This window comes from Micromys minutus, assembly GCF_963924665.1.
Source record: "Micromys minutus genome assembly, chromosome: 21".
Lineage (NCBI taxonomy): Eukaryota > Metazoa > Chordata > Mammalia > Rodentia > Muridae > Micromys > Micromys minutus.
In genome coordinates this window covers 19608787-19621199 of record NC_137956.1, presented here as the reverse complement: position 1 = coordinate 19621199, position 12413 = coordinate 19608787, and the positions used below count along the sequence as shown (strand labels likewise).

Here is a 12413-nt window from a genome sequence, read left to right as displayed (position 1 = left end):
AATGCTTTATCTCCTCACTAATAGTCATGCAAGTTATAGGCACTATCCCAAAATCCTGAAAGCACCAATGTCTCCCCATTTTACCTGAGGAGAGAACTCAAGTATAAAAGAATAGAGGAAGTGGTAAAGGTTATAAAACTTCAATTTAGGAGGAATGTTTCAGAAATCTACATCATGATAAGCATAGTTAATGCATGTTGTACTGAAAGTTAAAGTGTTTTCAGTGTGGAAAATAAGTATGTGAATACAGAAGGGATTAATATGTCCTAAAATGGGCTTTCTCTACTCTCTCGACAGATATTTAACAACATTAGGAAAAAAAAAGCCCACATTATTTGTGGGCTACAGATTGAACTCAGGACCTGATGCCTCTGGGCTATTCCCCAGCAAGGACACAATGGTTTTGTTTCCTCCTTTTTGGACACAAGGTCTCACTATTGTGTTCACAATCCTCCTGCCTTAGCTTCCTCAATGCTGGAACCAGCATTGTGTCACCAGCACTAAATGTCTCACTGAGAAGTAATTTAATTTTCACAGCATATTTCTTTCAAATTAAGGAGACTAATTAGATTAGGTCCCAGTAATAAAACACTTCTCTAGTGATTTGTCAGGTCAGTTGCTTTTATCTACAGTGAAATCTGTAGCAAATGGCACAGACACTAAATATTTGCTTCTCAAACAATGGCTAACTCCCCTAAAGTTCTGGCATGTATGCTGGGGTCCACCAAAGCTGGAGTCTGATGGCACCTTGTCTGGTAGCTGACTGTAAGGCCTGGGTCTCAAGACTCCGCTTATTTAGAGTTAGCAATAAGTACCCCGATTTATAAAGTTTAAAAATGCTTTGAAACATAAAGCAAACTGCTTCAGTTATGACATTTTTATCAAATAGTTCAGTATTTTTCTTTAAAATATTCACATTTCTACTTCACCAAAAAGGAACTATTTTCTATATAAAGAAAATATTTTAATACAGTACCTTTAAAACAACTACACTTGGATGACATTAGCATTAGGCTTTACCTGACTCATATGGAATGGAAAACAGAAGAGGATGAGGTCCAGCGTGCTTCTCTGTACAAGTACACTTGAGTCCTGCACTGAAGTACTTACTGCTTCTACCTGAAATAAGAAAGCCTTTAGCATCCTGGGAAATGTTGCCCTGGTAACTTTTCATCTGTTTCTAAAACAGAGAAAATAAAACCTGTGCTAATTACAGAGTGCTACAGCATACAAATGTTAATGTCAGTATCAATGACTTTTTACCCCATGCCCATTACATGTCAACACAGCATGGTTGTGCAAATGTTGCATAGCAGCTTTACTCACACTTGCACCAAGTGGGATGCAAGTCAAATACCTGTTGACTGATTAGCTGTGGCACTGTCAACATAAAGCAAAGGAACAAATGACAACACACACAGAAGCATGGACTAATCTCAAGTGTGTTATAAATTGTGAATAAGCCACACCCACGATATGATTCAACATCTGTTAACAGTCTAGATGGAGTGAAACTAAAATCAGAAAACAGACCAATATTTTCAAGGATGTGACCATAGGAAAGGAGTGACCACAGGGGTTTAGTGATTTTGGGGGTAATATAATTTTCTGAGTCTCTTTTATAGTAGTGGTTAGGAAACTGAGGGGAAACTGGTACAACCACTCTGGAAACCAAGCTTCCTCAGAAAATTAGAAATAGTTCTATCTGAAGACCCAGCCATACATCTCTTGGGCATATACCCAAAAGATGCCCCACCATACCACAAGAAATGTGCTCCACTATGTTCATGGTAGCCTTATTTTTAATAGCCAGAAACTGGAAACTGTAACCCACATGTTCCTTGACTAAAGAATGGATACAGAAAATGAGGTTCATTTACAGAATAGAATATTATTTAACTATTAAAGATGAGGACATCCCTTCAGTAGATGAATGGATACAAAAATTGTGGTACATTTATACAATAGAGTACTATTCAACTATCAGAAACAATGACTTTATGAAATTTTTAAGAAAATAGTTGCATCTAGAGAGTATCATCCTGAGTGAGGTAACCCAGTCACAAAAGAACAGACATAATATGCAGTCACTGATAATTGGATACTAACTCCAGAAAGCTCTGAATACCCCAGAAACAACTCACAGACTGTGTGAAGTTCAAGAAAAAACAAAGGCCAAAAAGAAAAAGAAAGAAAATGAAAAATTATTATGTTTAATCTTTACACACCAAGAAAACTTTGACTATTTCCAGGTTACATCTTATTGTACATGTACTTTACGCTCATTGTAACTAGTAAGATCTTAATGCATACTATCAAACTTTTAAAGAAAATCAAGTACTGAAAAAAATGTATTCATATACTTTTATACAAAAATGCTTAAAATCTGTACATTTATCTTTGTTTTTTTTAAAATAAAGTTGTTCAATTAAAAAAAAAATAAGGACATCATAAATTTTGCAGGCAAATGGATGGAACTAGCAAATATCATCCTGAGTGAGTTAACCCAGACCCCAAAGGACAGACATGGTATGTTCTCACGAATAAGTGGACATTAGCCAAAGAGTACAGAATATTCATGATACAACCCACAGACCATAAGAAGTGTTATAAGAAAAGCCAAGTCAGGATGCTTTATTCCCATTTAGAGGGGCAACAAAATAAACATGGAAGGCAGAGAAAGGGAAGGACCTGGGTAGTAGAGGGGAGGTAGAGGTGAAAAGGGGGGGGGCAGGATCAGGTATGGGGGGAGCAGAAGAGAAGCCCTGAAGTCTAAGAGAATGAATAGAAATAAGCAGCTGCTGCGGGTGGGGGAACTTCTAGAAAGTCCCAGAGACCTGGGATGTGAGAGGCTCCCAGGACTTAATGGGGATGACATTAGCCGAAAGGACAAACAGTAGAGAGAAGGAACCTGAGAAGACCACCTCCAGTAGACAGACAGGGCCCCTAGTAGAAGGATGGAGTCACCAACCCACCTTCAAAATTTTTGGCCCAGAATTGCTCCTGTGTAAAAAGAAATACAGGGACAAAAATGGAGTAAAGACTGAAGGAAAGGCCATCCAGTGACCAGCCCAACTTGGGATCCATCCCATAGGCAGGCACCAAACCCTGACACTATTACTGCTGCTATGTTGTGCTTGCAGGAGCTTAGCATGGCTGTCTGTCTTCTGAGAGGCTCTACCAGCAGCTGCCTGAGAGAGATGTAGCTATTCACAGCCAACCATTGGACTGAGGTCTAGGACCTCTATAGGAGAGTTAGAGGAAGGAATGAAGAAGCTGAAGGAAATGGCAACCCCACAGGAAGAACAACAGTGCCAACCAACCCAGACCCCTGGGAGCTCCCAGAGACTAAACCACCAACCAAAAAGCATACACGGGCTGGTCTGAGGCTCTTGGCACATGTGCAGCAGACAACTGCCTTGTCTGGATTCATTCGGAGAGGATGCACCTAATCTTGTAGAGACGTGATGCCCCAGGGAGAGAGTTTCCCTCTCAGAGGAAAAGAATAGGGAGGATGGGGTAATGAACTCTGGGAGGGGAAAAATAGCGGGGGGTGGGGGGGGGTAGGGCAACATTTGGAATGTAAATTAGTAAAATAATAAATTAAAAATATTCATGTATGTAAAGATGGCCCAATTTTAGTGAATGCACGTAATTTTTAACTAATTTTAACCAAAGTTGTACATTAAATATCAGTTATATCGGAGGCTGGAGAGCACTCACTGCTCCTCCAGAGGTCCCAAGTTTAATTCCCAGCAACCATGTAGTGGCTCTCAACCATCTGTAATGGGATCCAATGCCCTCTTCTGGTGTGTCTGAAGACAGCTACAGTGTGCTCACATAAATAAAAGTATCAGTCATATCATAATATGGAAAACAAGATTAATAAAAAAATAGAACATTTGAAAATGAATTCCTTGCCAATTATAAGACTAAAACATCCTAAATTTATTTCCTTTTGCTGCCAGTTTGGGAACTGATAAGAATATAGTCAGTGTCTTTTTTCTTTTTCCAGAATTCAGCTCTATATCACTTTGTCTAAATTACATCTTTTTTAATAAGAAAAAGTAAGACTGGAGAGAAGGTCCACTTCGGGATATAATAATAAATGTAGCTTTGGTAACAGTTGTCTATTAGTAAACAAAACAGGAATAATTAAAATCATAGATTTGCTTGAATGAAAAGTAATAGGTATAAGCAATAATGTCTTTTCATGAAAAATTAATCTTTAAAAATATTAGTAAATTATTTAGCATTTTGGCTGGTAGTTTTTTGTGATGAAAACAGGAATGTTGCTCATGGCATGATCCTCAGAATAGCCTGGAATGTCTGGCTTCAGGGAAACACTTGTGGCATGTCAACTCACCATGAGCTCAATGTCACTGCCAATTATATACAGCTGATCCTCCATAGAGAGCTTCCTGTTCAGATGGGCCAGAACATATGTGATTCCAGGCAAGCGCACAGCGGGACTGGTGAGCAGACTGCCCCACAGGGCACTGTAGAATGCTGACTGCTCCACAGCGGCAGCAACCTTCTCCAGCAGTGTGTTTGTTCTGGAGCACACAACAGAAGGAAGGGTACAAGAAAGGAAACATCCAGTGTCAGAGAAAAGTCATCAACCATCATTCTCTTCCAAAATAATGGACAGCATCCACAGCACAGTTATGAGCTCCACTCTGGAAACAATTCTTCCAGCCAGTCTGGAAGAATACACTTCATGTTCAGAGAACAGGGTACAAGTCTTGCTTCTGCAGTGTATTAACTGAAAAAAATCTAAGCCTTTTAACCCAGTCTCCATCTGTAAAATGGAGAGAACAGCACTGCAGCACTGCCTACCTCACTGGGCTAAGTACAGTAAGCAATAAAGCAACATATTCAGTTAATCCATCTTAGCCTAATACCTATGTTGACATCTACAAAACCTTAAAACATTTCCAGATACCTCTTTTGGCAATCACAACATGTAATTCACAATAATATAACAGAATTAGATCTATGACAAAAATCAAACCAAGGTCATCAGTGAATGACTCTTGTTTTAAACAAGATAAACAATTCAATATACAGAAGTCTATTATATTACAGTATAGTATAGCAAAGCCATATGACTTCAGTTGTTGATTTAAAAATAACATTCATTTCTGACCTCAATGTATCAATGCATTAAAATAACACATTTATGAACCCTTTTATAGTACTTATAAGGAATATATAACAAAACATAAATAGGGTACTACAGCCAGAAAGATTATTTAATTTCTATTTTAAATTTTAAATAGAACTAATAGCATTAAATGTTACTGATTCTGTACTTCCCTTAAGAGTATACTTTAAAACTTTTTTCTAAACTAAATGAACTACCTTTATATTATACTTCTAGAAGTATAAACAAATAGGAAAAGTAATAAAAGCAGACGACATGAGCCATAGAAATGTCTTAGGGATAAAGGCACTTGCCACGGAAGCCAGTGGAGCACATTTCCTTCCCTGGAGCCTACATGAAGGTAGGACATCACTGCACAAAGTTGTCCTGTGGCCTCCATACACACCAGGCACACACAGACACATGATAATAATGACAATAAAGAAAACATTTGAAAAGCAAATTATGCTGTTAAGTTTTGACTACATCTTCCCTTTTCTCTGTATCCTATAAGGATAATCCAGTATTTTCAAAATTAGATTCATACTGTATCACACATTGTGTATAGCTATTAGCTCTTAAAAGCAATAGGCTCCCACACAGAACAGACCCTCTTCTTTAACACTGCATATCAACTTCCATCTTCAAGCTAGTGAAAAGCAGTGCACTGGTGCGAGGCTATTTCCTCCCATGTAGCAGTCTCCTCACGCTGGCACAGGAACCCACTTTACACTAGTCATTGTTTGTTAATCTGTCACACCATTATTTTAAATATGGGTTATAAGTTTTGAGTGATTTACATGTACTAAGCACTGGACTGGTTTGATTGCTAACAGCAACATACAGACAGGTATTGTTTCATTTACAGGTGAAGAAATGGACCCCAATTAGAAAACATAAAAAGTGTTCATAAGCTCAAATAAAGTACTTTGTAACAGTTTATTGCTGTTGAAGTCTTATATGTATGTCTGTTTGGTCTGAATGTATATCTGTGTACCACTTAATTGTCTAATGCCTATGGAATCCAGAAAAGGATGCTAAATCCCTTGAAACTGGAGTTTCAGATAGTTATGAACCGCCAAGTGAGTGCTGAGTCTCTACCTCAGGTTCTCTGGAAGGGCAGCAAGTGCTCCTAACCCTCACATTTCTAGCTCCAATAATTTTTTAATTTTTATTTTTTTAATGTGTGCATGAATGCTTTGTCTGTATGCATGTATGCAATAGTACATGAATGCCCGGTGCCCAGGCAGGCATCAGATTCAGTGGAACCAGAATTATAGATAGCTGTGAACTATCACTTGAGCGCTAGGAATCCAAGCTACATTTTTGCAAGAGTAGCCAATTCTCTTAATTGCCAGGCCGCCGCATCTCCAGTCCTATGCTACTGAAATCTTAATGTACTATGTTGATACATCTAGAGCAATTAATTTTGTGATATTAAAACACAAGTTAAGATGGTTTCTGACTAATTCATAATTTGTAATACCAAAGAGAAGCAAATACCATTACCTCTCATAATACTCCGATCCTTCTTCTAAGCCAGGAAGAATACCAGTCAGCAATCCCTGGAGACCAGGTTTCAGAGTTTTCCCCAAAGGCAAGTAATATATCTCATATAAACTGAGCAGTGTTGGTTTTACAGACATAGCAGCATTGGCAAGAAGAGGAAATAACCCAGAACTGTTAAAAAAAAATGAAAAAAAAATGAAAGAAGTAAAACAGCACCAACATTAATTCTTATGTAAGTATATCATATATTCTGATGAAACAGTTTACAGCAAATGATGAAATTCTTATGTTTTCCAGGAGTCTGCCCTTTCTCCTCTATAACTAATATTTTAAAATATGGTATCTGTTATTAGCTGGCCATAAGCTATATATTTTTCTAGAAGTGATGTTTGCACCTACTGAAAAAATGTCTCCTCCAAGAGTCATGTGTGGTGGTACATGCCCAGTACTCAGGAGGCAGAATAAAGTGGATCTCTGTGAATTCAAGGCTAGCCTGGTCTACTATGGTTCCACCATAGTCAGGGATATGTACAAAGACCCTGTCTCAAACAAAACAAAACCAAAGAAAACAAAACAAATCTCCTCCAACCATCAACCAATGGCTAGGTTCTCTCTTCAGGTTCCCCTTGTAGTCAGTTCCTGAGTAAATTCTTCCTATCTCATCTTTGTAATTACTTAGCAGAGACTGCCATATTTTCATCCCCTTGTCCTAACAGATAGAATTAAAAACGTGTATGAAATTAGAACATTCATGAAAAATGTCTCATACATTTCCTGCCAACAGTTTGAACATTTCTACCCGATGGCTGCTGCGTACACTGTACAACCTGTGCGCACTCACTCATTCCATTCTTGAACTCCTAACTCAGCCATTCTGTTCCTCTGAGAACCTTCCATGCCCTCTGTAGACTCCAGGCCTTTGCCCGTCCTGTGCCCAAAGACATTAGCCCTACAGTCTTATATATGACACGCTGGAGGATCCTTAAACATTCAGCCCTCAATTTGTCAGTTCCTTAATGAGTTGAAACTAACCTGTTAATTAGATTAGGATTAGAGCCCAATTGATTTCCTAAAGTAGTAAATAGTGCTGTATTAGAATACTGATTACTAAGTTTGAACTATTTGTGAGTATTGGGAACAGAAGATCCCAACTGCCAGCTTTTCTATATTTAAGAATAAAGTGGATCTCTGTGAATCCTTGTGCACTCAGGCAGTGCTTTGAAGATGAATGGAGTCTCAAAACACTCCTTGTTTCATGTGGGAAGTAGAAGTCATGTTCAGTTGAGCTAGGCTAACTGACAACTCTGTTTCCTCAATTTCGGTCTTTCTCTGTTCTCTACTGAAGCTGACATCTTTGCTTCCAACCCAATGTACTAAAAAGCAACAACAACAACAAAAAAGTTCAAAAAACAACCCTTTTGTTTTTGTTATGGTATTTTAGGATTCAAAAATCAGTTTCTCCTTTTTTTTTTTTTTTTAAATCCCAAACCTGATTATAAAAATTGGGCTTTCTTTTTCTAGAGAGAGAATGTGGAAATTAATATTTCCCTGTCATGATTTGGATGCAGCTGTAAAGAAACACTTATCTATTTTTATTGGCAGTTAATCAGAAGATTATCATTTCAAAAAAAGTCTTAAACCTGTTAAGAAGTAATGTCACGCAGAGGTATTAAAATAAACAGAAGGTGGATGCTGACCATGCTGGCTTCCCTGCTCAGCGTGGTATCATTTAGCACTTGAGCATGTTTTTTTTTTTTTTTTTTTTTTTTTTTTGGTCTATCATGTTTTTAATGGTTGTTCATGCTTTAATCTTGCCTATGCAATGAAGTATCCAGGACAGTAACTATGTAGGGGTAATCAGGAACTCATTTACATTCAAAAGGTGATATACTGAAACTCTCAATTAGGAAGAGAAACTCCTGTCCTTAGGCCCTTCATTTGTGTATCTGTGTACTTTAAAATATTTTTATGATAACCAATGACCATGTTTCTCTGAATTCTATGAGTTACTTTAGCAAATTAATTGAATCTAAACAGTGAGTTGTATAGACCACAACATGTAGATCATCAGTCACAAGTTCTGGAGGCCTGAACTTGCTCATAGTTTAAGCACTGGAAGCAATCTTATTGGGTCATCAATCAGTTCATTGGCCTAGCAAATGGCAAGCTGAAGTCCACAGAAGAGCTTGCCAACGGAGAAGAATCCTCACAAAACTGGGAATCATACAGATGATCTATGTTCTGTGTTCTGTATAAACTTAGTTTGACATTACTTGTATCAATCCAATACATGAAATCTTAGAAGTCACACATGACATAATTTCTTTAATTTATTTGAAAAGGATTATTCTAATACTGTGAAGAACAGAGTATAAGAAGCTAAGGACAGGGCTTGAGAGATGGCTCGGTGATTCAGAGCACTGACTGCCCTTCCAGATGTCCTGAGTTTAATTCCCAGCAACCAAATGGTGGCTCACAACCTGATACCCTCTTTTGGTGTGTCTGAAGACAACTACAGGGTGCTTATATACATTAAATAAGCAAATAAATAAATAAATAAATAAATAAAATAAATTCATACACACACACAAACAAATGAAGCTAAGGACAGAGGCTCCATCAGTATTAAGCCAGTGACAAAGCCTAGAGTAAAGATGATGCTCATGTGAACTGGCAGCTGCCAGTGAGGTAGACAGATGTACTGGAAACACATCGGGGTAATGTGTAGGTTACTGGGTACACTGTTGTAAGAACTTCCTGTATATTATGAATAGTATCATTTCTGTATAAATGAATAATACCATTTCAATTTTTGCAAATGAGGACAAAAAGAATTTTAAAAAGTGTTCTAAGAACAGTTAGTCTGATAACTACACTCTTAACCAGAGACAGAACTTCCAGGGGGCCTGCACAGGAGGTAGGATAATATGGGCAGGGTTAACAAGATGTGCAACTCACATTTAAGGCTTGTGCAAAAGGATTGATTGACGGTTGTACCTTTTACAGACCTTTAGTACAAGGAAGGAAGTGTATATAAGAAGGGTAGATTTATTTTTAAATAGGTAAAGTTTTAGTGTCTTTTAAATACACACACATATTTCATGACTAAGCAGAGTTTAAAGCTAGGAGCAGCACTTGAGACATCCATTTGAATTCAGTTTCTAAAAAACAAACCAAGGTTATCAGCATGGGAGAAAATATGGAGATGTAGGTTAAAAGTCAAAAGCAAGAAAGGTTCAGATATCTGTGCAACGAGGGATTATGTGAATCTGCTTCATTAGAGTATATACCTCATGTCATCACAGTATATACTTTAAACATATATGGTGTGGATATGCTTGCTCAACAAGACAATATAAAATGAGGACACAATCAGTTCCAGAACCAAGAGAGTCCTAAGAAATGGTAGATATTGAGTTGGGGTGGAAGAGGAAAGGGTGGTAAAAGACAATAAAAAGGATTAAAGAAAATGTCATTTCAGAGAAGCCGAAAGAAACAATGCTCAAAGGATGGTTTACAACATTAAAGCTATTGAGAAACAAAGTATTTTCCCCTCAGCTACCTGCCAACTTCAAACAGGTGCAATGCCTTACTAGTGTCAACAGTTTTGAATGACAACTTTTATGAATGCTAAGAAAAAAACACCACTTAAAGAAAGAGAAAGGTTTTACTTTTGTCTAAAGCACTTAATTCAAATATTTGACATTTATATAAGCAACAATTTTTCAAATTTTTAAATTTTATTGTAGAAAGGTTAAACAGTTTAGACACACACACACACACACACACACACACACACACACACATATATATATAAATACATACTGGAGACAGAGTCTTACTATGCAGTCTTGGTTGGTCTGAACTAGCTATGTAGACTAGGCTGGTCTGAACTAGCTGTGTAGACTAGGCTGGTCTGAACTAGCTGTGTAGACTAGGCTGGTCTGAACTAGCTGTGCAGACTAGGCTGGTCTCAGACTCATTGGTATCTGCCTACCTCTGCCTCCAAGTGCTGAGACTAAAGGCATGTACCACCCTACCTAGCTAAAAATATATTTTTATATTGTACATAATTAATAAAATTACTCTTACCTATATAAAAAAAGATCTTTGGCAAGTCGCTTAGGACCAATGATTTTGAAGATGATTTCATATGTTTCAAGTGCTTTCCGATGAACTCCACCTGGTAATGCTGGATGAAGACACTGAGCTAGGCGTTTGCCTATGGTCAGCTTTTTGGGTACTACCTGGTACTTGGCATTATTTTGTAAAACCTTGAAGAAAATAATTTTAATGAAACTGAGAAAAATTTCTCATTTTATTACTATTTCTTTATTAAAATTATTATAGAAATGTTTAAAAACTTTATCAGTATATATTGGAAATTAAAAAGGAAACTGAAAAGATTATATTGTTAAAATGTTACTATTATAATTAACAAATTTGTATTTTTTTAATGAAAGAATAATTTGTACAAAATGTATAGAGAATAAAGGCACCAATCTTTTTTTTGTAAATCTTTTCTATCTGTCAAGAGACAGAAACTCATGGGTGCCCCCCCCCCAGGGTGGCTTATGGAGAGAAGGGGGGAGGGAGAGAGAGAAACTGACTGCCAAAGGCAATATAGTAGAGAAGTCAGCAATAGAGTGGCCAGTAATTAAATTCATACCAAAATAGGTTTTGACTACATAAACAAATGTGTGTGTCTCCACGTGCATCTGTCTCTGTCTCTGTCTCTCTCTCTCTCTCTCTCTCTCTCTCTCTCGCTCTGTGTGTGTGTGTGTGTGTGTGTGTGTGTGTGTGTGTGTGTGTGTCTGCATAGGTTGTCTTACCACGTTTTAAATTAGCATCATCTATAATCTAAGCATCTTACTTTTGTTATTTGGATACAATAAAATGTTTTCACTAATACTGATTAATGTATAGGAAACTAATTATGTTCTTAATTAGTCCAATCATACAAAGAATTGCTGTTGAAATTAGTTCCCAAATGGGCGTTCAAAATGGGACTTTTAGCAATCTTTCAGCAAGGAAAAACCTTGGCTTCCTGGAAGGAAGTCATATTTCCCATAGTATTAGAGTGAGATGAAGTTTTTCAAACTCACATGGTAAATGTTGGAAGTACTTGTGCAGCACAGAAGCCATTTTAAGGCAAACCTTTAGCACGGTAGAAATGAAGACTTTTTTTCTTATACTAAAAGGACAAAGATCTTGCAATCTATTTTCTTTGCTGAGTATGTTAAGATTTCTTTCCTAAGAGTGACACAAGAAGCTGTTTGATGTTTGACTGAAATTAGAACAAAACTGGGTCAAAGCAGGAAGCGTGAGAGCCGATCAGTGGCTTTTCTATGGGAAGTCGACTAAAAGCAGACTATGGAACAAGGCTCATTCCAAGTCAAATTCTAAGGCTTAGGGACTATATTTAAAAGTGCCTCTGTAACAGGTCTTTGTAACTAGGCTTGACTAGGCATGAAGTGTGTCTTGTTGCTGCACTTACACCATTAGAAAAGGAAATTGTATTTATTACTTTCCATTTACAGCTTTTCGTTTTGGTGCCAGGAACTCCAGAACTGATGCTCAATTACAAAAACTACCCTCACAGTATCAAGTCTGTGTTTTTACAGGTACCAATAATAATAATAGTTGCATCTTCTAAGTGCTATTGTTTCTTCAATCAACACCTGCTAAAGTGTATGTAATATGCCTGACTACACAGATGAACTCATGAAGTAAAATGCCAATTATGAAAGCGGAGGTT

The 12413-nt window shown here is 37.3% G+C and overlaps 1 protein-coding gene across 1 annotated transcript in view; it reads right to left on the bottom strand.

Annotated features, from left to right (window-relative positions):
* Positions 1-12413, bottom strand: part of DOP1A (DOP1 leucine zipper like protein A) — an 88257-nt gene that overhangs the window by 52831 nt on the left and 23013 nt on the right. The window contains exons 3-6 of the mRNA XM_080934478.1: positions 10748-10929; positions 6656-6826; positions 4367-4556; positions 1021-1119 (exon numbers count right to left, since the gene is read on the bottom strand). Of these exons, the coding sequence (XP_080790604.1) occupies positions 1021-1119; positions 4367-4556; positions 6656-6826; positions 10748-10929 (642 nt within the window). The remainder of the gene's footprint in view (positions 1-1020; positions 1120-4366; positions 4557-6655; positions 6827-10747; positions 10930-12413) is intronic.